At 46.0% G+C, this 26,563-nt stretch overlaps 1 protein-coding gene across 4 annotated transcripts; it reads right to left on the minus strand.

The window, feature by feature from the left end:
* Positions 1 to 804: 804 nt before the first annotated feature.
* MOB3A (MOB kinase activator 3A) lies at positions 805 to 24,915 on the minus strand. 4 transcript variants are annotated; one of them, XM_038384410.2, is made up of 4 exons: positions 24,757 to 24,915; positions 9,429 to 10,003; positions 3,855 to 4,057; positions 805 to 2,811 (listed from the first exon to the last, which is right to left on the minus strand). In XM_038384410.2, exons 2-4 carry the CDS (start codon positions 9,844 to 9,846, stop codon positions 2,782 to 2,784), a joined length of 651 nt encoding a protein of 216 aa, XP_038240338.1. In that variant the 5' UTR covers positions 9,847 to 10,003; positions 24,757 to 24,915; the 3' UTR covers positions 805 to 2,781. The 4 variants fall into 4 exon arrangements, with proteins under 4 accessions (XP_038240338.1, XP_038240339.1, XP_038240341.1 ...); XM_038384411.1 differs by having other exon boundaries at positions 24,791 to 24,901; XM_038384413.2 differs by having other exon boundaries at positions 9,429 to 9,998; positions 24,791 to 24,874.
* Between the last annotated feature and the right edge of the window lie 1,648 nt (positions 24,916 to 26,563).

Here is a 26,563-nt window from a genome sequence, read left to right on the forward strand (position 1 = left end):
CACAGTCCAAGGCCCCATCTGAGCTGTATTTACTTTTTATCCTTTGACTGTTGCAGGACCCTAATGCTGAACTGTGGGGGGTCTCTAGTCATCCATCTACACCAGTAGCTCATTCTGTTCCACTCAGTGACCCCATACTATGACAGAAAGCAGTATTGGGAGCCGACCCCCACCATGAAATGTGGCCTCATGCACTCAAACTTGTTCATGCCCTCCCGTTTGAGAGGCCAGGAACGGCATATATAGAAGCACAAGCAAGTTTTACATGACCATGCGCTCCACCACCCTGCCAAAATAGGAAATGTATCTGCACAAGTTGGGTGCAGCCCCTCAGGCTTGTGGCAGGTTGATAATGCAGCCCTAGATAGCTGTTTGGGCCACCCATTTCTCCAGGAATATTAGACCAAAGGAAAAATGGCCCAGGGGTAAGGGTATTAGGTTAGTACTTTCAAGACCTGTGTTTGATTCCTGCCTCCAACCCACAATGCCTTGTGTGAGCTTGGGCAAGTCACTTAGTCTTGCGGTACCTCAGTTGCCCATCTGTATAACAGGGATGATAGCGCTGCCTCCCTGGCAGGGAGGGTAAATACATTAATAAGGGTGAGGTGCTCAGCTAGTAACGAGGGTCAGGAAGAGATTGATGCTTTTTAGAAAGGCTAGGAAACAGCAGCCACCCCACCCACCTACCTTGTGCTCACGCTGGTGACATTTCAAGATTATTTCTTGATACAAAAAACTTTTTTTGGTGGTCTGTCCAAAGAACTTCTAACAGGGAGAAGCTGTTAGCAATCAGCACCCAACACATAAATACTATATAATTTATTGTGTCTGTTTCACAGAATGATAGTGGTACGTGTTAGAAACAGCATCCAGGGCACGGTACGAGACGCGACTCACATAAGTACAGAGACTCAGACCACAGGATTGTTTCCTTAGAGGAAAGTGGCTAGTGGTAACAACTTGGTCACTGCTCACAAAAAAACCCCCCACCCTTCACCCCAAATCCAAGGCAGTCCCTCCTTTATCACACAGAGAAATCAGTGTTCTGAAGTCTCTGCATTCAGAGTTACAGGCCGAAATTAACCCCCCTGCAGGCAGTACGCAGGCCAGCGGCTCGCGAGAGACTTTGTCCATTAAGGTAGCTAGCCGGGAGGAAAGGACTGGCAAATGGTGTTCAGGAAGAGAGGGCAGAGGACACTTACATAAGTTAGAGAGTACCAAGCCAGGGCCAGTAAATGAAGTCCAGGGCAGTGCAACACCTGCAGAGTTCCCTGACTAGCACTAGATTTATCTGGGGATAGTGGGGGGGACTAAACAAAGTGATTTGGTCTCTGGAGTGGAAGAACTTGGCTTCTCTTCGATACTCCAGCTAAAACTGACAGAGAGCTTCCATCGCCAAGTAGAGATGCATCTCACGTGGTTCTGCAGCAGACAAGGGTGGGCCAAATATAGTCACTCACCAAAGGTGAGGCCTATCCAGTACATAACACTCCCTCCCAACTGTAGCAGTCTTTGCTTGGCTCAAGATGGAGAATTGCACTCTGGGACCTGGAGACCTCATTACCTCAATTTGCTCCATTTTAAATCAGATTAACTCTAGACTTTGGGCTTCAAGAAAGTTGCCCAAGCTGCAGCCCTTGAACAGGCTAAATGTTGGTGTGCCTGGAAAAAACTCACCTAGCTTCTGTCCCAGCAGCCTTCCCTGGCCCCACCCCCATATCTCCTTTCAGTAGGAGAAGCAAAAGTATTTTAATTCCTTCTTCCCCCTTAAGCTCCACCCCCCCCAATGAATAGAACCTACAGCTAGGTGGAGAAAGACAGCTAAAAGTGGATGCAACAGGAAAGTCAGGTGAAATCCATCCAAGTATATTAGTTCCCCAGCATAGACAGCACCCTAATATAGCAACTCTGTCCTCAACACAATGTGCTTTGAAAGGTGGAAACCTTAGTATTCTCCTGCTTTAGAACTAGGAGACAGGCGTTGGTGAGCAATGATCTCAAAAGATTAGCAGAGGAATAAACAGAGTGAGATTAGCATCGATTTCCCCAAGCAGTGAAAGGTGTGGTCTAGCTGTGAAGTCAGAGAAAGGAACAGAAGACATTTTCAGAGAGAAAGGCCTAATCATGGAGCGAAAGGCAGTTAGATACAAGGGCTGGAGAAGTGTGCAAGGAGCCAAGTCTATATGCACATTTAAGTTTAATTAATTCTCAGCTAGTGGAATAGCTGTAGGATCTGCAGTGTCCCACCAAGAGGCCCTAACAAAGCACTTCCTACCCTACCTTCAGGATGCAGGTGAGCCTTCCTCTTCCACACACCTGGACACTGAACGTATAGTACAGCCAGTGCCATGCACCACTATGGTCTCAAGGCCGACTCCACACCCTGGCTATGTTGAAAGCCAGTCCATCTTAAAAAAAGAAAATTTGAAGCAACAAATTCTATGGTCTGATCAGGCTTAGTTAGGGTCACCCACCAAGGCAGCAAGTGAGATGAAACATCAGGTGGTTTTGGTCATAATGCTTATTCCCCCTCTAAAAAAACTGACTAAAATAATGCATTTCCATCTAATGGCAAACAATTACAGAAATTACCATAAAAACTAGTTATCTAAGGCATCTTTAAAAAAATATTTCTGCAGTCTCCATTTTAAGTTGAAATCTCAATAAAAATATATTTCTATGAAATGTCTGATTGTCCCTTAAGCGGCATCTCTGTTGCAGTGAAGGGGTTCAGCAGTCCTGAGGAGGCTTGGCCTGGGTGAGGGCAAGAAGGTCCAAAGCTCAGTGGCACATCCGGGAGGTCATTTCCTTCTATCAAAGGACACACACAAGACAGGGAAGTTAGTGGTAAGAAGCACAATGCCCAGGCAAGAGAAATTTCAGTAGGAAAGTCTCAAAGTTTGGAACGTTGTTTCCATAGCATCATGAATTAAAAAAAAACAAAAACAAAAAAACCGTAGCATTCCAGTTTGAACACTCAGATGGGGTAGAAATTCAGTTTCACCTTTAACTTCTGCCCCCATATTCTTATTCACTGACAGGCAGGAGACCTTCCCAGCTGCCCCATCAGATTTAAATCTGGCTGGCTGCATACAGCTATAGAATAACCATCACCCACCATCCCAGACTAATGCAAATACCAAGTACTTCTATGGCACTTTGCTCTTTTCGAAGTTGGTGTGCATCACTGTGCTCATTTTACAGAAGGGGAAATAAAGACCAGGGAGGTGACAGAGGAGGTGATTTAGCATGAGCACACACGCCCTCCAAGTCACACAGCTAGTCACTGACAACTGGGACTAGGACCAAGGGCTCATGACTGTGACCAGCATCCAACCACACTGCCTTTTTGTCACGTGCAGCAGTGTGCTGGCAATACAGTGATAAGGCATCAGGGTAGATCCTTGGACTTCAATTGCAACTTTGCTGGCAGGGGTGCACGGCTCCTGGACTGAGGAACTGCAGATGCATGTGAATCAGCCATGGACCAGACAGTGGGGAGTGATGGTGGCGGGAGAAGAGAAAGTGGCAGCCTGAAGCACAAGGAGGTGACTGGGCAGAATCTACAAACGTGGCAACTTCCCTCTCTGTGGGTGTAATGGCCCTGCTCAGCTGCATGGATTACCATGGGATCTGGGCCAAAATAGAAGAAGGCAAGGCAAGAACAGGTTTTTGAGCTGTAAAGGTAGAGGGAATGGAAGAGGTACGATGGAGTTTCAATCACCCTCTTCAGAGCTCAGAATCTCTCAAACTGAATCCAACAATCAGGGACTGGGCGTCAGAATCCCAGAGTTCTGTTTGAAACACGCCACGCTGTGGCCATTCATAGCTATAATCCAGCCAAATTCACTTACCAGAGGTTCCAACTCCTTGGTGTCTATTAGATTGAACTCTTTCACAAAATAGTAAAAGTGCTTGTAGCAGGTGTTCACATGGGCCTCTGACCCCATATGGCTGATCCTGTCAAAATGGTGGATGTAGACGTGAACAAAGACCCGGAAGAGCCTGGACAGAATCTTCTTCACTACCTGAAGGAAGTTCTTGGGGAACGGAGTACCTGAAAGAAGATGTACAAGCACCATGATTTATTGAAATGCACTTTCCCCTGGACCACAGTGCCATGTGGTCTTCCTAAAGCATAAAAAGAAACAGGCCAGTGTGTACTGAAGTGATGCAAGAACAGTTTCCTCTGGAGTAATTCACAGACTGCATTCCATCCTATCTAAATTTTGGACCAGTTTTTCCAAAATTAATGCTATTAACCTATGCTATTGGGTCCTGTATTAATTGATGCTACTGTCTGAGAGACCTGAATACAAACTGGATTAGTGCACATATAGATTTCCATCTGCAGTTTCAATTTGCTATAGTTTCCTTCAGTTCCTGTTGGAACATTTTAACAAAAAATTATGCAGACACTAGAGCACCATACTCCACTCTAGAAGTGACTGCATTCTGGGAGGAGTGGCTCCTATATATAGTTTATTAAAATTGACAAAGCCTTTGGGATCCTTCAGGTTAACAGGAGTTAAAATTATGACAATACTACACTCAGTCATTTATAGGCCCCTTTTCACATTCGACATTTGGTTTATGGTGTTTTTCATTCTAAACTACATCTACAATACAGTAGTTTTGATCAGCTGGTCTTCCTAGTAATTACAAAATGACTTGAGTTTAAAGTCTACATAGATTGCTTCCCCACATACAAGGAGGAGGTAAGAGGTGAAGGGTATTTATTAAATACCCTTCTTCCCCTGCCCGCAAGCGTTCTGCATGAAATTAATTTTCAGTCTGTGTTAAGTTAGTGAATCTGGTATTATAAGCAAAGCTAGAAAACGCTAAACAAGACAGAAAACTCCTTTGATGATGTAAGATTCACCCCCTCCAAATGAAACAGATATTCCAGCAGTCACTCAGTCCAAAAGAGGTCCTTGCTAAAAAAAACCCTATGTAAAAGGGACCACACCCCAGAACTTCCTGTGGTTACCCAGATGAACACACAGCAAGGATTTTGGCAATTGATACAGGTACTATTGTAGGTTCCCAAAGAGGAGGTGGTTTATGGTCTTATTCTCTCCCCCAATGTCACCACATTTAAGTATTGTCGTTCTGTGTGTGCAGATGGGGTCTGAGTAATGGTGGACACTTTCTGCACACAATCAGATTGCTCCTTTTCATTAGCGCTTTGATAAGGAAAGATAGCTTGGCATTCTCTATATACACCAAGCGGTTGCGCAGGAGTGGATGGGATCCTGCAGGATCTCAAGTGGATAACCAGCTCCTTCTCCCCCATCCCATTTGTTAGTTGGTCTCCCACGCAAACACCCATGCAGCTGTCATCCGGTTCTACTTCATTTGGCAGAACCTTGACCATGTGCTGCCTATCCAGACAGGGCAAACAGATTTCGTTATCAAATCAAGCACTAGAACAAAGGGTCAGGGAACTATTATTCTTCCTTCCTTGTGCAACATCCCCTCTCCTCCAACCTCCCACTGCTTGCTTCCCCTCCTCCAACGCAGACTTTGCATCACCCAGACTATCCGAGAGCTGAACTGAATTGCCTTAGGCCAGTGGTTTTCAAACTTTTTTTCTGGCGACCCAGTTAAAGAAAATTGTTGATGCCTGCAACTCAACGGAGCAGGGGATGAGGGGTTTGGGAGGGGCTCAGAGGGTTGGGGTGCAGGGGTAAGGGCTGCAGGGTTGGCCAAGAATGAGGGGTTCAGGATGGGAGAGAGGGCTCAGGGCTCTGGTCTGGGGGTGCAGGCTCTGGGGTGGAGCTGGGGACGAAGGGTTTTGGGTGCAGAAAGGGGCTCTGGGTTTGGTGGGGGGCTCAGGGCTGGGCCAGGGCATTGGTGCACAGGGTTGGGGCTTACCTTGGGCTGTTCCTGGTCAGCAGCGCAGGGGGGTTGCTAAGGCAGGCTTCCTGCCTGTCCTGGCAGTGCAGGCTGCACTGCGTCCTGGAAACAGCCAGCAGCAGGTCCGGCTCCTAGGCAGAGGTGTGCAAGTGGCTCTGCGTGGCTTTCAACCACAGGCACTGCCCCCCCGCTCCCATTGGCTGGTTACTGGCCAATGGGAGTGCAGAACCGGTGCTCAGGGCAGGGGCAGTGCCTGGAGCCCAGTGTGCCGCGCCGCCCCCCCCGCCCAGGAACCAGACCTGCAGCTGGCCGCTTTTGGGGTGCAGCGCGGTGTCAGAAAATATAGGAACTAGCCTGCCTTAGCCAGGCAGCACTACCAACAGGACTTAACGGCCCGGTCAGCGGTGCTGACCAGCGCTGCTGTGAACCAGCGCCTTCCATTCCGCGACTCAGTACTGGGTCGCGACCTGCAGTTTGAAAACCATTGCCTTAGGGCTTTGCCTGAAAGGTCACCTGGGGTCATTCACAGCAGAAGGCTGACTACACCAAAAGCTGAGCAAGCCTCTGCTCCAGCACACAACCACGTGCTAACTCAAGGAGCAAGGGCTGAATTACACTTGTCCAAGATGCCCTGTATTCAGCCCCAGACTGCTGAGAGAGCTTTCAAAAAGGTCCATTATTTCACAAGCTGCAAGAGATGGAGACAAAAGCTTTATACCATACCAGAGAGAAGCTGAAGTCTCAGATCTCCATGGGTATAAAGCATTAGGCCAACACTTGAAAGGCTAGATTTAGGAGCAGAGCATCTCTAGTTCTCATTGACTACAATGGGAACCGTGGCGGTCAACACTGCTGAAAGTCAGCCCACTTGTTTAGATGCATAAATATAGCTTCATGAGCCTATTTTTAGGCACCCAAATGCCTTTTGGGCTCCAAATCTTGTTTACACCAAGGCCTCTTTAAACTCCTCCGGCAGCATAAGAGGGACATAGTTTACCATCACACACACTCTAGGGCCTCTTGATACTGAGAGGTATGAAGGAACCTTCTTAGTACAAATGAGAATCAGGCCCTCTGGCCTTTGTTTTTAAGCAATGGGAGGTTGAAAGATGTCAGATCTGGAAATAAAATAAGACACACACATCATTCTGATCACAAAACTCCTGAACCATCCAACCAGCCACACGTAACTTGGCACAGGTCTACAGGCAAAGAAGTGCTCAGCCAATAAGATGCGTCTTGCACCAGAGTATGAAGTCAGTAAGTGCAGGCACTGATGGGCTGCTCTAGGGAGTAAAAAGCATCACTGCTTGGAGCCCTATTGTGAAAACACCCTGCATGACCAATCCCAAAGGCTTGGGTCTGTTGTCAGAAACATCTCAGTTATTGCAATAGTCCATAAGGAGAGAGAAGAATCCCACAGGTGACCAAGTCCCAGGCCAGGTATGAACTGGAATCAACACCTTGAACTGCAGCCAGAAGCAAGTGTAGTTCACAGAGCATAGTCATGATGTGCTCATCACTCAGATCTGCTCCACTAAGCTGATGGGCCACCACATTCTGTAGTGTGCTTCTGAATGGTCCTGAAGTACAGCAGCACAGTCTACCTGAGAGGGCATGGTCACAACTCTCTAGTTAATCATCAATGTGGGGGGGAAGAGAAGTAATAAGCTATTAAGGAATCCAAGAGCACTCAGGGGTCCACATAGCCCAAGATTGCAAACCCCTTCTGCAAGTCATGGACATCTTCCTTCACTAGATGGGACCACTATAACTTCAGAAATTTTGCAAGCTGTTTTCTGCCGTCAACCAGCAGCTCCATCTTCTCAACCAGGTGTCAGTCAGAATGGATGCATTTTTAAATTCTGTTATCTCAACCTGGCAGTCCTAAAAATACTTTGGCAGAATGAGTAAGATTTTCCAAGAGCCATGAACCCCATTCACAGAAGTCAATCTTGAGGGAGCCAACCAAGAACCTTCAGCAACAAAAATACAAGGCCCTACTACATGAGCTAAAGAATAAGCTTTTAGTAATAAGATGCAGAAAATTACCATCAAGACTAGCCATGGAGGCACAATCACACGCCCTAAAACGAGGTATTGCACAGGCACCAGTCCTAAACTACTGTTCAGAATGAGAAACCAAGTCCAGCAGCCCAACCTCTGTAGTGCAGAGTGACTCCTCCCATTTTCACAGCAGCGACATAATCTTTGATGTGCCGTTTGAGTATTCCAAGAGCACCCTCTGACTTGGAGTGCCTCACCTGAAACAATTTAGGCCTAATTTTCCAGAAGTATTAAGCATCCACCACTCTAACCAAAATCTATGGTAACTGCAGGTACTTGGCACTTCTTTAACAAAAAGAAAAAAGATTTAGGCCTGACAGTGTCTCAGGCTGGACATGAAGGTATCCAAAATCAGCGGCCACTTTCAAAAGTTTGCAGCCCTCTGCAAATTGTCAGTCAGTACTAGAGGAAGCAGTTCACCTACTATCTCAAGGATCTGTGCAGCAGTGATATCCAGTGCCATAAACTGGTGGTTTTCAACCTTTTCTCATTTGCAGACCCCTAAAAAAATTCAAATGGAGGTGCAGACCAGTTTGGAAATCTTAGACTGCAGAACCCCCAGAGGTCTGTGAACCCCAGGTTGAAAACCACTGTCATAAACAAGTGCCTACCGGAAAAGGAACAGGGAAATAGAAGGGGCAAGAGTTTGTACTGGTGGATGAAAGTAGATTTTTCTGAAAAAGAAATTGGTTATTTTTCATTTTGTTATTTAAATTAGAATAAGTTTTTCTTTTTAAAAATAAAAAAACTTGTTTAAAATGAAATCTGAATTTAACAGAAAAATTATAATCTCTAAACATTTAAGTAAATATACTGAATCCATGAGCTGCTAATCATAAACTGAGTTAAAAGCTGCTTTTCTACATAAAGAAATAAGATGGGGAAACTTTTGAGGTCAAGCTTTACCAGTGTGGCACAATAGGTCACGTGCTGTATTAAGAGCTTGTTCCTGTAGAGAACCCAGGGCCTGTGCCACTGGGTGCAAGAGACTGTCAAAGTCATCACAGTGGTTGGGACCCTGCTTCCGACTCCAGGAGACACTGCATCTCATCAGGGTCATACACTGAGCCCACCTGGATGATCTCATACTCCTATTTTATACCTTCTCCCCACCTGAGCTCAGTTCTCAAGTTATGAATATTCATGACTCCACCCAGCATGGAAACTTCCTCTCCGGCTCATGAAAAAACAGTGAAGTTTGTGTATCTAGAACATTTAAGGTAGTTTTAGAGTTATAGTGTACCCTCCTAGGTAGCAAAAAGATGTACCAAATCTAGCGTAAAGGCTCTATTTAGTTGTAAATTGACATGTTTTAATGGTTACATCAACCAATGAGAATGCACCTCTCTTTAGAAAAGAAAGGAAGTACCAATGGAAAAGTTCCTTAACACGGATTATTTAACTCAAGGTTTTCCATTTGGTGATGATAAATTGATTTTAAATCAGGGCAATTTACTTGTGTCAGTCCAATTAATTTCCCCACAAATCAGAACTGAACTTACCAATATTGGTGGGAAAAATGTCCTCATTGTTGATCTGCACCTCAATCCAGTCCATCAAGAGGTTCAAGTACTTGGGAGCAGATAGGGCAGTGGGTTTCCGGTACTTGTGCTCGTCCTGCCATCTGTACTCATACTTGGGTCCCCCAGACATGATCGGACAGGACTGTTCCGTGCAATAGTCACTGATGGTGCCGTAGATCAGATTGATGCGATTGAAGAAGTCCACCACATGCACCGCCACCCAGTCATTCTGTTCCTCACCAGACGGCAGCTGGACAGCCAGCTTCAAGTCCAGCCCTGCATTGAGAGAGGCTTGAGCCCTCTTGTGCAGCTCAAACCGCTGCGTCCCAGGCTCAAACTTGCGTTTGGGCCGAAAGGTTTTGTCCTTATTGAACACTTGCTTTAAAGGGTTGGACATTTTTCTTCTTTTTTCCCCCCCTTCTCTTTCACAAGTCTTCAGTGAAGACAGCTAGAGACACACGGCTGCTCGACAGTTTCCAATGTCAAGGTTGTAATGGCCTCTATCTTCACAGAAATACCTCTGAGCTCCTCTGGCTCTCCAAGTACCTTCTAATCTGCAACACAGAGAATTTACAGTAGTTAGATGGGCAGCTTTTTCAACAAGAGACTTTGTTCAGAAGGAGTGAATTTGTTTGAATGCCTTAAGGGGAAGGTTTGGACATACACCTCAAACTCACAGAACTGAAACAAAAGCCAAATATGCTTCGTTTCCCCCTACCCTCTCCTCTTAGGACAAGGTTTCTTTCAGGAAAGCGTAAAAGGTAGAAGAGTGAGGGTCAAGTTCTCAAAGAGATTCCTCATTCAGCCGCTGTCACTGTAGGGAAAGTGTTGCAGATCAGGTCTTCAATTACTTCTACACAAAACATTAAGTGAGAGAAGGTTTATACCCAGTTTGCCAAGTTACTGTGGGTGAAGAAGCAGATTATTACTGTTATTACTATAAGACACCAAGACTCTACCACTATGGTACCAAGGTAGCTACACTGTTTTATGAAAACATTCAGAAATTGGCTCAGCTACTAGGCAAAAATTAGCAACATAGTAGCCACAACAGCTGTGTCCATGGACTTATAGCTAGGAGATTGGTTTCAGGCTGGCTCCTCAACAAAGGCTAGATTCTAACACCCTTGAAGACATTGGGGAGTACTTACTCCAGAAGCAGTCTCATTAAAATCACTAGGACTACTCTCTACATTAGCCAGGGTATCAGAATCTGACCCTGAACGACGGGATTCCTCTTGTGAAATAGACACGTGATTTTTGGTGTTGTAATGTGAAAGGTGCTGACCAGCCCAACAAAGACAGACCATTTTAAGTCAGCCTGCAACAGAAGCATTGCGTAGCTCCACAGGGGTTCTTGGAGACATTAGTCATCTGAGGAAAGCTGGCTGCTCATATGGTGCTGGAGCATCTGCTACACTGCATTAAGGAGAATGAAAAAACAAACACTTTCCTAATGTTACTTTCCCATGTAAGTAATGGCCATCATTGCCTGAGGTTTTTACAATTGTGCAATGGGAGGAGAAATGGCCCTGAGATGCTATTAAGACATGTTCCACACTACAAAAATACATGAGAACCCCATGGTTAACAACCCATATTGCCAGCAATCCATGAAGTTCAGTTCTGGAGCCATGCCACATGTTCACAAAGTCACCCTGACAAGAGAGGAGGGGGCAGGCTGCCCACATCCACCCACACACTCCCATTTTTGAGTTGGTACCAACTCAAAATTCCAGCCAGGTTCATTAAGAGATTCACTCATGACCATATGAGCCTGGCCCATTTCTGAGATGAAACCAAGTGAAGCTTTGCGCTTTTGACCAAATTTTGCCTTGGGGAATGTGTACCCTGCACAAACCAATACTGAGAGGTGTTTGCATGAACCCCTGGAGCTACTGATATTTGCTTGAGTAGTTTAAGACCAACAGTGAAGGGCCAAGGATATAGGGAAAAAATAAGCTTAAGGTGCATTTTGATATCACAGAGAAAAATTTTGAAAGTCATAACAAGAGGGGACACTGTCAGCAAAATGCAGCGAGACAGTAGCTATGGTTAGCAAAAGCAGAGTCATACCCTCACCACATCCTGCAACAAAATGCTTCACTTCTATGAAGCAGAAACACAAGGGGCTATGCCCATTCAGCTTAGATGCACTATTGATCTCATTGATTCTTTTGTAACATATCCAAAACAGAGGCAAAAAAACCTACCAATGTAAAGGGCAGGTTCACGCTCTGAAGCCACTTCCAGGAGGAAATCAGATCCAGAGAAATAGCAGCATGTACGATTTCCTCACTTTGGAGTCTCAAAGGAAAGCTTTACTACTGCATGAGTATTAACTGCATACTCCTTTGGTTCCAGGCTCCAGCCAAACACAAGAAAGAGGCCTTTGAATGTTCTGACTCTGCTCTCATTTACCTTGGCTTTACACCATAGTAATCCCATTGACTTCAGTCAAAGTCACTCAGTTATGCTGGTATTATGTGTAATGGGCCTTTTTATTTACTTTCCATAAGAAGGTTTTGGCTGGCAAGTAGTTAAAGGCCACACATGGGTCTCTGCTCATTACCAGCAGAGCAGGGGGCATGGCAGGAAAGGATTGAAATGCACTACCAAAACCTTATGGAGAAGCACTCTCAAGGCCTGCCCACACTTTGCCAGTGGAGTGGACACTAAGAATTTTCCAAGAGAAATTGTAAGAGTGATTCATAAAAGCCAACCCAGATCTACAGAGAGGGAGTTTTCACAGCTGAGGAACTAGTTAGCAAAACACACCCCACACCCCCAACTTTTTTTTTTTTTAAATAGGCAGCATTACTTGGGTAACTATGCCCTTATATGTTTCAGGTTTTGATTTGTTTTTTTAAAGGGGATGTAAAACTTGTGAAAGTTCCACGAGTCACCACCCTGGAAACTGAAGCCCTCTAAGCAAACCTCAGCATGGGTAGAAGCTGGACAAGCGTCCCTGTATCTTGGTCCTGACCTCAAATTCAGGGCTTAGGGTGAAGATTAGTCTCCATGGCCAATGCAATTCTTGGCTTTCCTGCTACAACTGCCAAGACACTCAGGTGTGGGGGTGGTTTGTGATGCAGCCATGTCCAAGAATGCCAAACAGTCAAAAGAGGGCAATGACTTTTGGTCAAATCTAACCTGGGCTGGATTACAGCAAGTGACTGAAGAGTAAGGTTTGGTCTTCTCCAATCTCTTGAGACATCTGTGCACCTGGCTTATATTTTTATATATAACCAAAGTTTTAACTCTCACTTTTCCTGCATCCAGAGTTTGAAGAAGTGCCTCCTTTTCACTGTGGAATCATTAGCATATTTAACAAGAAGTTTATATCAGCTGAAGAGCTGGCTGTATATCAGTATAGCTCCATTGACGGTATCTGCCAATTTACACTAGCTAGGGATCTGGCCCTATAATTTCTAAGGCTAGCACGGGAGCACAGTGAACAGTATTCAGGGATGTTGCATTACATTAGCACTGCAATTTTCTTTCCACAAATAGTTTCCTCTTCCTACTGCACATGATCCAAAAGACTACATGATAAACTTGCTGCTGTGATCAGCTGCTCATTAAATAAAATTAGCAGCAGCCTTAAGAGTAAGATATTAGCAAAATGGAAACTTCAGCTGAACAACAACAGGATGTAATGCATTCAGCTATGGTTTTGATATGTAACTTGGTTAACAAAAATGCAGCTATAGGCAATATCTGGATCTGGAAAATGTAAGACATACAGGTTCTGTGGCTGACCAAAGCAGCATCTGACGTGAGTTGAAAGACGATATAAAATGGTGATCATAAGTTTTTTCTCCTTCCACCCTCCCCACACAAGTCACAGCTCAAACAGCAATAAAACACAGAACAGAAAAGAAAGATCACTGGGGGTTAGGATTTGTATGAGGGTGACTTGCAATTCAGCTGAATTTATGATTATCAAGAAGCAGAAAGTATGCTTTGCGGCCAGTGCTGCTTTTCTCCCCAGCATCTTTTTCATCCAAAGGTTACTCCCACCCAGAAGTCCACACCACTGGCTATCAAGTAGGAGTATCCCCACTAGTCTCACAAGAGCACGTTAGTAACACAGCAACTTCCTGCACCATGGAGGACAAAACTTCTCTGGAGGAACAGTCCTGCCTTTATATCCAGGGATATGAAATTAGCTCCATGCTGATGATGGGTCATTGTTATAAAACAAACTCAAACAAATGAGCAATGAACGATGGGAGAAAATGAATCTCCCAAAAACTTCGATAACTATTACACAATCTTCAACCAATGTCAGATGCTGCTTTGGTCAGCCACAGAATCCGTATGTCTTCTATTTTCTCAGAGCCAGATATTTATTGGGAAAGGGGAAGTGTGGGGAGAGATTTAAAAGACTTGATGCCATAGTGATGAGGAAAAGCACTTAAAAAATTTTAGGCCCAATTTTCTTCTCACTTATGCAGTGGAAGTCAGGAGTCACTTCACTTAAGTCAGTGGAGTTACACGGGGGTAAAATTGATATGAGAGAATAACTTTCAGTACTGCCTTATTCTAAAATATGTTTCTAAAAGAGCATGCGAAGCATATTTCACTAGTTTCCCATTACTTTTCCCTGTCATTTTCTGCAAGCTGGGCAAGAGTGTGTTTGTGTGGTGAACAGTCACCATTTTCTGTTGATTTAAAAAACGTAAGAACGGCCCTACTGGGTCAGACCAAAGGTCCATCTAGCCCAGTATCCTGTCTACCGACAGTGGCCAGTACCAGGTGCCCCAGAGGGAATGAACAGAACAGGTAATCATCAAGTAATCCATTCCCTGTCGCTCATTCCTGTATGAGGAGAGATCCAGCCCGTCACTCATTCCCAGCTTCTGGCAAACAGAGCCTAGGGACACCATTCCTGTCCATCCTGGCCAATAACCCTTGATGGACCTATCCTCCACGAATGTATTAGTTCTTTTTTGAACCCTGTTATGGTCTTAGCCTTCACAACATCCTCTGGCAAGGAGTTCCACAGGTTGACTGTGTGTTGTGTGAAGAAATACTTCCTTTTATTTGTTTTAAACCTGCTGCCTATTAATTCCATTTGGTAACCCCTAGTTCTTGTGTTATGAGAAGTAGTAAACACTTTCTTATCTACTTTCTCTACATCAGTCATGATTTTATAGACCTCAATCATATCTCCCCTTAGCAGTCTCTTTTCCAAGCTGAAAAGTCCTAGTCTTTTTAATCTCTCCTCATATGGAAGCCGTTCCATATCCCTAATCATTTTTGTTGCCCCTTTTCTGAACCTTTTCCAATGCCAATATATCTTTTTTGAGATGGAGCGACCACATCTGCATGCAGTATTCAAGATGTGGGCGTACCATGGATTTGTATAGAGGCAACCCAATATTTCCTGTCCTGTTATCTATACCTTCCTTAACTATTCCCAGCATTCTGTTAGCTTTGACTACCGCCACACATTGAGTGGATGTTTTCAGAGAACTATCCACAATGACTAAGATCTCTTTCTTCAGTAGTAACAGCTAATTTAGACCCCATCATTGTATCTGTATAGTTGGGATTATGCTTTCCAACATGCATTTGCATTTATCAACATTAAATTTCATCTGCCATTTTGTTGCCCAGTCACCCAGTTTTGAGAGTCCTTTTGTAGCTCTTCACAGTCTGCCTGGGTCTTAACTATCTTTAGTAATTTTGTATCATGGACCGTCATCGTCACTTGTCAATAGCAAACATTCATCCCACATCTGAATACACAGATTACACTGTAGAAAATACCTTTTCCATTTTAAAAAGGGAATGAGTTCTCTAGCCAACCTCTCCCCACCACTAAGAAAACTCAGGAAGTTATTCCCTCTCCCCCACAATCCTCTTTCAGAAAACCTACACATATACAGAGATGACTTCTCTACGTAGAGTCTTTATTCCTTTCAGTTCCTGAAACACCGTTCAGAGTGACATGCAGTGCCATCTTCCAACCCTCACACCATCCCCACACAGGCTTTACTTCAGGGTTTTAACAAGTGCCAGAATAAATGCAATCAACGGATTAAAACCAGCAGGTTCCTATCTGCATTTTCTGGCTCCTCGAATTATACTGCCTGTGATAGTTTGTTGTGCCCGCTGTACAGCCTTGTACCAGTGTTTCCAAAGGCCAAAGTTTAAAGCTTCTTCATTTAAAAGAAGTATTTCATGTGGTATCTGTAGTGCCAGCTAGATTGTGGGTTGCGATAGGGAGGGGTCAGAAACATATGCAGCCACTTCCTTGCCAAGTGACCTGACCGCTTAGGCAGCTCACATCCTGCTGCCTTACTCATGTGAAAACCCTGCAAGAAATCCTTGTGAGTGATACATTTATGGTACACGTTTCCTTTTACAGAAGCTACTCCACTGTACTAAGAAACAGTAATATTGTAGGATTTATTTTAACATTTATACAAGACCCACACACAGACTAGGTTATACGCTTCTGATCATTCTACAGCATTGTAGTAAGTTTCCCACCTAGGCAAACCAAGACCAGATTTTTCACAGCTCTTCCAGAGGGATGACTGAGGCAGAAGGAAGTCAAAACACTGTTTGCAAAGCTGTACTGATCAAGGTAGTGAATGAACAAAAATACACGCAAGTGTGTCATGGCAACTTCAAACTGTCAGGGTGGATGGGGAAAAAGGAAAAAATAATTAGTCAAAAGGAGAGAGATTTTTCAAATATTTTAAAGTTAGAACAAGAGGAAGCTTGAAAAGGTCACTGGTAGTTTTAGTCAGATGTCAAACTAGACACCAAGACCAACATTTGCAAGAGTGGCCAGGGTCACTGGATGTCCAATTTGACAAACCATGGGCTTGATTTTCTAGAGGCGCTGAGCACTCAATGCCAGATACAGTCGATAAGAGCTGCCACTGTTCAGTCCTTCTAGTAAACTGACCCAAGGAGATCATTAGGCACCTAGAACTGAGGCATCTTTTCTTAAAAATCATTCTCTCACCCCCACACACATACACCCATTAGCCATTTTAAAAAATTTAATCCAATTAATACTTTCTGCATGAAGACTGGTTTTTGTGATAGTCTGCTCAAGGGATAAAATATCTCTCTCATTTCTCCACTGTATGAGTATGCTGAGCAGAGAGGAAGTCCCAAAACTGCTCTTGGGAATGGGTTTAAAATAAAATAAAAAGTACACACATGCAAAATTAGCATAACCGTAAGGATGCTCTTGAAAAAAAAAATACAAACACACAGTAGGAAACAGTCACAAAATGAAGAGCACACCAGATCAATGGAGTGTCAAAATTGCCAGGCAGAAAGCACGTAAAAAGTCTGACCATTCATAGCTCTTCTTGAACGACATCTCTGCTTAGATTAATTTCCTGTCTGGCAGGGATTCATTCACCTACTTTTAATTGGAGATTTCCAGCATTTTCCTATAAAACTGCTCAGTCTGCTTTTGTTTCTATTTTAGTAAAAACATTCATATGGCATATCCAAATTTTTTTTAAAAAAGACTGTCCTAATATTATAGCGGCGGTAATCTTTAAGACATTAAACACAAGCCATGTCTTTCCTTTCCAAGGCAGCATCAAGATATTAACAGCAGTTTACAGACATGTTACTAATGCATGTAAGAGCTAGAGAAGTTTTCACTGGTGGCCTTGTACCATCCCAAACTTTACTGCTTTCAGTTTCCTTGTGTATCTTGCTGGAGACAATCCAAAGTATCTGCTCTGAAGGGCAAAAGAGCACTAGGTACATTAAAAAATAAAGTTTTGGAGAGCTTTCGAAAGAAAGTTATACTGAAAACACACAGCAGAATTTCTACCTGTATAACCCCTGCTGATCCCAGCCCAGATGCATACATCTAACAAAAGAGGGTGTTTATGCCTTCGTTCAATGGGACAACTTCCTTTCATCGATCTGGTTTCTGAGAGGCATTAATGACAAATATAATGAAGCCATTTTGAAACACAGATCTCTAATCATCAGTCCTAAGGATTAAACAAATAGCCCTTTCATAATCAGTCCAGAAGAAGTTCCAGGAATGTACTACTTGTCTCCCCCGCCCTCTTTACAATGTGAGTACCGCGATTTAAGTCTGAGCAATGTTGTCTCGGACATTTCTAAGCAGAACTCATGCAAGCCACATGCTTATTCTGGGGTTTCCAAGGAATAGCTTTGGTCAGGATCAGGGCAGTCCATTTTCATGCCTTTAAAACTACAAGAATGCAGAACTGACCCAGCTGAACATAAGAGGAAGCAGTACCATATTGCATAAAATAATCATACTGAGCTTTAATTTATGTTTTTCTTCCCCCCATGAAAGACAACCAAACAACAATGTATTCAAACTATTTTTTAAAATCTATTTAGTTTTGGTAATAGCAAGGGGAAGTGGAAAAAAGTCAGACCTGACCAATTAACCCATAGAGGGGCTAGGAGGACTTCTAGTAACTAATACACCCTGCGGCAGAACTTCACAGCTTCACACTGTAGCAAAGAGCAACAGCTTCAGAAAACCCACATCAGAAAAATAAATGCAATTTATCAGCATTTAGATCTAGCATGAATGGACAGTAGGAATCTCATCAAATAATAATTCAGTGTTAAGCTATCACACGTGCGGGAGAAGAGACAAGACAGTTCATGGGACGGTAATGAGACAGCACATCCATTCGATTCTAAATTCCTGGCTTGAATTCAGACCAAGCTGACAGTAATCAAAGCAATTACAATCTGATGTATGTTGAGTGGTCTATGTGAAATGAGTGGGGTGAGATCTCAGCTCAGTTATTAGTACAACAGGGTTCATGTCACAAATTGGTACCCTCAGAAGAGAGGTTAAGGACTGAATGGTCCATGGGAACTGGACTGTCAGGTGTGAAGTCTGGACTATCCTCTTGCAACAGCATAAGGCAGGGGTGGACAAACTATAGCCCACAGGGGGGATCCAGCCCGCCAGTCATTTTAATCCATCCCTTGCCCTGGGTCTGGAGCTTGCCCTGCTCCAGCCACAGAGCAGGGTCAGGGGGTGCTCCTAGAAGCAGCAGCATGTCCCTCCCTCCAGCTCCTATGCATAGGGACAGCCAACGGGCTCTGCTCTGCCTGCTGCCCCCACCCCAAGCACTGCCCCTGCAGATGGGGCAGTGCGCAGCAGAGCCACCTGGCTATGCCTCCACATAGGAGCCGGAGGCGGGACATGCTACTGCTTCCAGGAGCTGCTTGATGCAAGCGCTGCTCGGAGCCTGCACCCCTGAGCCATCCCGCCATTCTCCAACCCCAGCCCTAATCCCCCTCCTGCCCTCTGAACCCCTTGGTCTCAGCTCAGAGCACCCTCCTGCACCCCAAACCTCTCATCCTCAGCTCCACCCCAGAGCCTGCACCTCCAGCTAGAGCCCTCCCCCCCCCCATTTCCTCAATGCCCTGCCTCAGCCCTGATCCCCCTCCCACCCTCTGAACTCCTCATTTCTGGCCCCAGCCCACACCCACACCCCCAGCCAAAGCCCTCACTCCCTCCTGCACCCCAACCCCAATTTCATGAACATTCATGGCCCACCATACAATTTCTATACTCAGATGTGGCCTCGGACCAAAACGTTTGTCCACCCCTGGCAAAAGGGGAAGCTTGTACTTCCACCACTCAGGCTGTCCCCCTCCAGTGGTGGATAGAGAAAGTAATTCAGTCTCTAGGGTGTTCAATTTGGTGGCCAAAGATGATCTCAGTGCCACAGGATGAGCCACATTTCCTGCCTTTAAGGGAAGATTTTTCAAAAGGCACAAAAGGACTTAAAATGGACCTTTGAAAGTCTCCCCCTAACATCACAAAGTTATGATTGCTCACGCTGCAATTGTTACTTATTTAAGGCCAAGTAGAAAGAGGATTTTTTTTTTAAAATGACCTTTGTTTCCTTTAGATAGGCACAGAAGTCCCTTGCTGAGGCTTTTGGAAGGTATAACTCCCTTTATGAGTAAGAATGCTCTGTGCACAGTGACTGGGATACGACTGCATGTGAAGGCAGAGCTGATTAGCTTCTAGCTTCATAGATGCCGAATAAAACTGATGAGCTGGTTCATGACTCCAGAAGCTATTCTACGTTCACTGTGTAGACATGTATTTCTAGGGCAAGCTGCAGCAGGCAGGTGGCTTCCTGTACAAGAAGAACGATATATATATATTTTCCTCTTTTCAAGGTATGACGACACCGCTTTTCAAAAAGTCCTGTGCAGCAACAATGCCTCTTCTCCTTCAGCCTGGCTTAGTCCCCGACTGAAGGGATTTAAGAGGAAAGAAAATGTCAGAGCAGCCCATTTATTCCTAGTGATATGAATCACTCTGCACTGTCCTTGCAAAAAGGGAAACAGCAAAGTAGTATCTACCTAATTTTTTTCTTCCAATAAATAAAGAAATAAAATGAACTTGGCTGACACTTCTCCAATGTAAAATTCTCATGCTATGCTGGTCTAATCAACACAATGCTTCAGACTATGTTGAGAGCCAGACTATATTACAAGTTCAAACATTGTGAATGTCAATGGATTGGAACCAGGATTATGGGAAATTCTACAAGAGTTTCCTTAGCAGACACCAGGTTCAGAATGAAAGGCTGGCTTTGAACCCCACCCATATATATATATATATATATATATATATATATATATATATATATATATATATATATATATATATATATATATATATATATATATATATATATATATATATATATATTACACACACACATACACAATTTCATGAACATTCATGAAACATATATATATATATACATATTCTCTCCCTCTCTCTCATATAATGCTTTTGATGCCAAAGCAGTAGGGTTCACATCTCCATAATAGAGAGTTGTGAAGCCAGCCCTTCTCCTTCCCCTTTAGAACTAGATGTGGCAGTGATCATATGCATTAGCCCAGTGGTTTTCAACCTGTGGGGTCCACAGAGCCCTGGAGATATGCAGACTATGTCAGATTTCAAAGGGGGTCTGCACCGCCATTTGAAATTTTTTTAGGGGTCCGCAAATGAAAAAAGGTTGAAAGCCACTGCATTAAGCTTTCTCATCTGCCTGGTGACGAGTAACAGGCCTTAAGTAGGGTGACCAGATAGCAACCCTGAAAAAATAGAACAGAGGGTGGGGGTAATAGGCACCTATATAAGAAAAAGTTCCAAAAAAACAGGACTGTCCCTTTAAAAAGGGACATCTGGTCACCCTAGCCTTAAGGGGATCTCAGGCTTTGCAGCAGTGAAGAGCTGTCCGCATCAGAAGATTTTCTATCATACAGTTTAACATGAAAAAAGTCCCCCAAAACAGCAGCACCAGCGGGAAAGTTTTTGTGAAAATTTCTGAGTATAAACAAGGCTGCAGTAGACCACATGCTGCTTTCTGCTTATGGGAGAAGCTCCATTTTTGTGACAGATACTCCATTGCCTCACATCTAAGGCCCAATTCCCACATATTTTATTCCTGCATTTGGGACAGAGAAGAATTAAAAGTGTCTTTCAGACATCTTGCACTCCGTGTATTCTAAAGCCAGATGGGTCTTGCCCAACTCTGATTAAGTCAGAGCAACTTTGGGGCAGCTCTAGATTATGCTGTTCTTCTGTGCTGCCCTATGAGCCCTGTGAGGGAAAAATAGCCACAGTGCAGCACACTCTAGCCACACACACACCCCAACTCTACCCCCCTCTGTTAGGGGCTAGATGCAGGGATGATGTAGAGCCCTTATGCCAACTGTACTCCAGACAGCGAGGCTACCTGCACAGGAGGTATTCTCAGGACTCTATTTAGGCCCACTTAAAGCCCTCTTTATGCTGCCAGAGTGGTGTAAAAGGATTTTAGGGTTTGCCAATGTACAGTGTAGTTACACCATTGCAAACCTCTCATTTAAATGCTCTGCACTTGTGCAAAGTAGGGCTTACGTTGTTATTGCTTAATTTAGCACACCCCTGTAAGGTCTGCCTTGGTAAGATGGGTGCAGCACATCCTAGTGATGCATGTCTGCATTGTGGATTTACACCATTTTAACTAACTTGATATAGTTCTTATTGTAGACAAGCCCTGAGGGAACTGAGAATCCAGCACCTACTGAGGCCGTGCATATCTTTGCAAAGCAAGTATAAAGAACCACTATTCCAGTTTGGCTGCCTTTTACACCCACTTTGCACAAGTGTAAGCAGCTGCACAAGGTGCAAGGCAGTGGAGACTCAGGCCTCTTATCTCCAGTCTGTAGGCTCAGAAGCCAGAACAGCAGCATGATTTCCAAAACACTCAAGTCAGAGCCATTGTGTGCTCCTCTGCTGCAGCTCTGAAGACTTAACTATGCATCCCTTTGCAAAGTAGAAAGAGTTCTTATAGCCTCCATTGTGCCTGTTCTTTCGAGTGGATTGTTCTGCCAACAGGCCCTTAATCCACTTCAGACACATTAAGAGAAATCAGATTCAACCAAGAGTCCACCATCATTTCCATCATGATGGAGATTCTTTTAGCACAGCAGCAGCTCCAGCAGGAGGTTCAGACACACACAACTGAAAACAAAAGCCACAGATGTCCCATGGAGACAGAGTTATCTAGAGAACAGAAGGTAAACACCCAGCCTAAGGTGCATTCTTTAGTGAAAGCATTAGCTGGATATCACGAATTTCTAAATAATCTCCTAAACCTCCAACAAAGCTGGTTATGAATTCACTAATTACCAGTTACAGCAGCATCTATGGCACAAGTATCACAAAATGCATCACTGTCTTATGAGAAAATTAATCTTCTTGAAAGACTGGGATTTATTTTCAGGAGTACAGAACTTGGGATCATTGCAGAAATGAATAGAATTATAGACTGGAGTTTATGCTTCCACTACTAACAAGGATAACTTTTTTCTCTGTATACTGTTGCAATAGAAATTTCTGGCCTGATTAATGGAGAAGTTTTTCTGTAGTTACAAAATAGTGGCTATATCAGCACAGCACAGATTTCCTTTAAACGGAGCAAGCCAGGCAAACACAAGTTTCTGTGAGGTACTCCACATCTGTTCTGGCATTTGTTCTAACTGTTGGGGAATAAGGCCCAGGTCAGAAGGGAAGCAATGTCAGGAAGCCAAATGGGCTCCAGAAAGCATGTGGAAAAGATATTTCTGTACTAGTAGATAGCACAAGCCAGTCAGGGAACAAGTTTATGACAGACATCACTAAAAGCGAGTAGGTTTGAGGTGAGTTACGGTACAAGCAGGGAGTGAGGATTCGGAGTTCTATTCCCAACTCTGGAATGAAGTCAGTCAGTTACGGTCTGATTTCCAAGTGTGATGGAATGGCTTCCTGTTCAGATCTGCTTACTGGTATTGTGCCTGGATCCGGACACAGCTTTTCAGTGCAAGCCAAGAATCACCAGCTGGGATGGGAGCCCCTCCAAAGTACAAAAGAGACAGATCCCAAACCAATTTGGCAGGAATTTAGACTTGGCACTTTTTATTACTTTAAAGGTTTGGAACTCCTCACAGCCAAGTAGGCTGATGGATTCGCTTTCTGTTTTATTAATCTACTAAGATATGGTATTTACAGTATCCAAGAAACTGGTTAACAAACAAGAGAGCCTGAAACTTGCACAAGGAAGAAGAAAGACAGGGTGCGTGCAGCAACTAGGTCCATCATAAAGAAAAACAGATGGTGGTATGGGGAATTTTATCTTACAATAAAAATCCCCCTTGCTCTGAAACTTGGCAGAGAAGACATCACAGCTCGGAATGAGGCTTTTCAACACATTGCCTCCTTCACCCCATTCAAGAGAAAGACAACAGAGCATGCCTTGTCCCAAATTTCTTTGCTGGACAGTGGAGGACACCCCCTCACGCTTTGAGACACCCTTTAGCCTAGAGGTCAGATACCACATCCAGCAAGAATTTTCTTTGGAGGTGGTTAATACCTGCCTCTAAGTTGGCAGAAGCAATCACTTATGGTCACATGTACGCTAGGAGCGCTTTACTGGTATAGCTAAACCAGTATACTATAGTAGCAAAGCACTCCTATCATAGGTTTCAGAGCAGCAGCCGTGTTAGTCTGTATTCGCAAAAAGAAAAGGAGTACTTGTGGCACCTTAGAGACTAACAAATTTATTTGAGCATAAGCTTTCGTGAGCTACAGCTGCTTTTTCTTTTTACTCCTATCACAGACACAGCTTATGCTGGCAAAACTGTTCTTTTCCCGGTGTAACCATATCTACACTTGGGGCTTCTGCTCACACAGCTATGTAGGTGAGGATCACACTTCTTCATACACCTAACTGACACAGCTGTGCAGGCAGAAGCCCCTAGAGTACGTTTAAATACTGTTGGCTCTCAACACCTACAGCCACAATTGGCTCAAACAGGGAGAACCTTCAGTGCACTTACCCTCCGCTTTCTTCTTACCCCTACTGCTACTTATCCTCCAGGTACCTGCCCTGCAGATGGGTATTAGTCACCCTCCCCCACCCACTTCCTCGAGACAGGCAGTAATACAGCCCACCCCGCCCACTTCCCCTTCCTGGCAGACCTGGGGGCCAGAGCCTATTCGGGCTCCTCAAGGGAGGAGATGGCTCAAAAGTTCAAACACTGGCAGCTCTTGGCTATCCCCCCCGCCCAGCCCCCCAATGAAGTCCCAGCAGAGCAACCCCCAGCCCATCTTGGGCAGCAGTGACCCCCTGGGGGCTTTGCACACAGAGGGGTTAAATCCTTCCCCCAGCCATCAGGACTCCCCTGCTTCCCCCTTTCCAGACTCCTCACCCCCCCCACACACACCTCCCAGCCCCCATCACCCTCTCCAGGATCTTCCCAGCTCCTTCTCCCCAGACTCCTCACCCCCCCGACCCCAATCACCACCCCCCTGCTCCCTATTATTCCCCTCCCAGTCCCCTCGCCCCACCCCCTCCAGTCCCCTCGCCCCCCCGCTCCCCATCGCCCCCCCAGTCCCCTCGCCCCCCCCTCCAGTCCCCTCGCCCCCCCCGCTCCCCATCGCCCCACCCCCTCCAGTCCCCTCGCCCCACCCCTCCAGTCCCCTCGCCCCCCCCCGCTCCCCATCACCCCCCCGTCCCCTCGCCCCACCCCCTCCAGTCCCCTCGCCCCCCCCCGCTCCCCATCGCCCCCCATCGGCCCCCCGCTCCCCATCACTCCCCCGCTCCCCATCGCCCCCCCAGTCCCTTCTTCCCAGACTCCTCGCTACCTCCCTCCAGGCCCCTCTTTCAGCTCCCAGGAGGATCCCTCCCAACCTCCACTCAGAGCCCCCCATTATCCCTCCGCCGCTCCCGGCCTCCCCACGGCCCATTACTGCTCCCACCTTCCGTATTATCCCTCCGCCGAGACCCCCGCACCTGTCCCCGGCGGAGGGGTCACGGCCCGCTCTCTCCCGCGCCTCTCGCAACTTTCTCGACGCTCACGCACAGCTCCGCGCGCCCGGCCGGCCCTACTTCCTCTTAAAGGGGCCGGGCCGCGCCCCCTCGCCTCTGCGCCCGCGGGCTCCTCCCCCTGCCGCTCCAGCCCCCTCTGCGGGGCCGCTGAGCGCCTCCAGCTCGGGCCCCTGCCCCCTGGCCTCCCCATGTCACCCCCTTCCCCCATGCAGCCCCCTGTGCGGGGATCCCCCTCCCCTCCTCTCCTGGGAGCTGGGTAGTGGCCAGGGGGGTCCCTTTGGGGTAGGGTGACCCCCCCGAGCTGGCCCGAGGCCGCCCCCCCCACCCAAGCCCTCCCTGCCTCCCACCCACAACTGGGCCGGGCTGAGGTCCCCTCCCCCCTGGCGCCAGAGCCAGCCCCAGCCCCCCGCCAAGCCCCCCCACACACATGGGGCCGCCCGGGGCCCCCCTCTCTCCCCTGCATGTGGGGCAGGTGGGCAGGCCTGAGCCGCTGTCCCTAGCCCTCCCTCCAGCACAGGGCGGGCGCTGACACTTGCCCTCCACCCCCCCCCCGCACATTCCTCCGCACCTCGCTAGGGGTCCCATGGGCCCACCCCACCTTTTTGTCAAGACGGGGCCTTTGTCCCGTTTGCTCTTGTCAGCTGATAATCAGTTGGCAGGAACAAACGGGACAAAAGACCGGTTGTGTCAAAAAAGTCGGGACGGCCAGGACAGGGCCTAAAAACACGACTGTCCCCGCCAAAATGGTTACCCTACCCTGGGGTGCAATCGCATCGCAGAACCTGGCTGCATTGCAAAGGGGTGCAGTCGCCTGGCTGTTCTGATGGAGGACGACAAGGCGTGAAACCCTTGCCATGCCGGGTGGTGCCCCACCAATGCAACATCGTGACACTGTCACGGCTGTACCTGGGCCCTTGGATAAACTCACCAAGGTGGTGCCTGGTGGAAAGAATCCAAGCAGTTCCTATGTTCATTCCAAATCCCTAACTGCACTGCTAATCCAGGAGGAGAAGGGGTGTGCGTGGAAGTCTTTAGGAGATTTTCAACATTGTATATCATCTTCTGTGAAACAAGCTCACAAGGCTCAGTAAAGATCCTGGTCCACATTCTAATTTAGCTGTAAACCTGATGACTCCTGTGCATTGCGATTTGCACCAGTGTCACTGAAATCTGAATCTGGTCTTGTCTACACTAGGAAGGGTTTGCCAATATAGCTATGCCCCAATATAACTGTACTGACAAATTCTCCTAATGGAGACGCAGCTTATAACAGCAAAAGAGTTACTTTGCTTATACCAGTTCCCTAAATGTAATAAAGTATTCCAGCAAATGGACTTTTTTGCCTACACTGGGACTTTAGCTGGCAAGCTAGGTCAGTTAGCGGTGTGATTTTTTCACACTCTTAACTGAAATAGCTATTGCTGGCAAAATTTCTAAATGCAGACCAGGCCTCTGTCCTTCTAAGACACAGGTGGGCAAACTTTTTGGCCCGAGGGCCACATCTGCAAAACTGTACGGAGGGCCGGATAAGGAAGGCTGTGCCTCCCCAAACAGCCTGGCCCCCGCACCTTATCCAACCCCTCCCACTTCCCGCCACCCTGACTGCCCCCTTCAGAATTCCTGACCCATCCAATCCCCCCCTGCTCCTTGTCCCCTGACCACCTCCTCCTGAGACTCCTCTGACCCTAACCGCTCCCCCGGGACCCCAGCCCCATCCAAACCCCACTGCTCCCTGTC

The sequence above is a fragment of the Dermochelys coriacea genome, chromosome 25 (assembly GCF_009764565.3).
Source record: "Dermochelys coriacea isolate rDerCor1 chromosome 25, rDerCor1.pri.v4, whole genome shotgun sequence".
Taxonomy (NCBI): domain Eukaryota; kingdom Metazoa; phylum Chordata; order Testudines; family Dermochelyidae; genus Dermochelys; species Dermochelys coriacea.

Bases quoted from the DNA above. Each gene is read 5' to 3' on its own strand.
- MOB3A (XM_038384410.2), bottom strand. From the start codon at position 9,846: ATGTCCAACCCTTTAAAGCAAGTGTTCAATAAGGACAAAACCTTTCGG. The intron at 4,058-9,428 runs GTAAGTTCAGTT...ATCTTCTTTCAG, and splicing joins CATTTTTCCCACCAATATTG to GTACTCCGTTCCCCAAGAAC. The intron at 2,812-3,854 runs GTAAGTGAATTT...GTCCTTTGATAG, and splicing joins CCAAGGAGTTGGAACCTCTG to AAGGAAATGACCTCCCGGAT.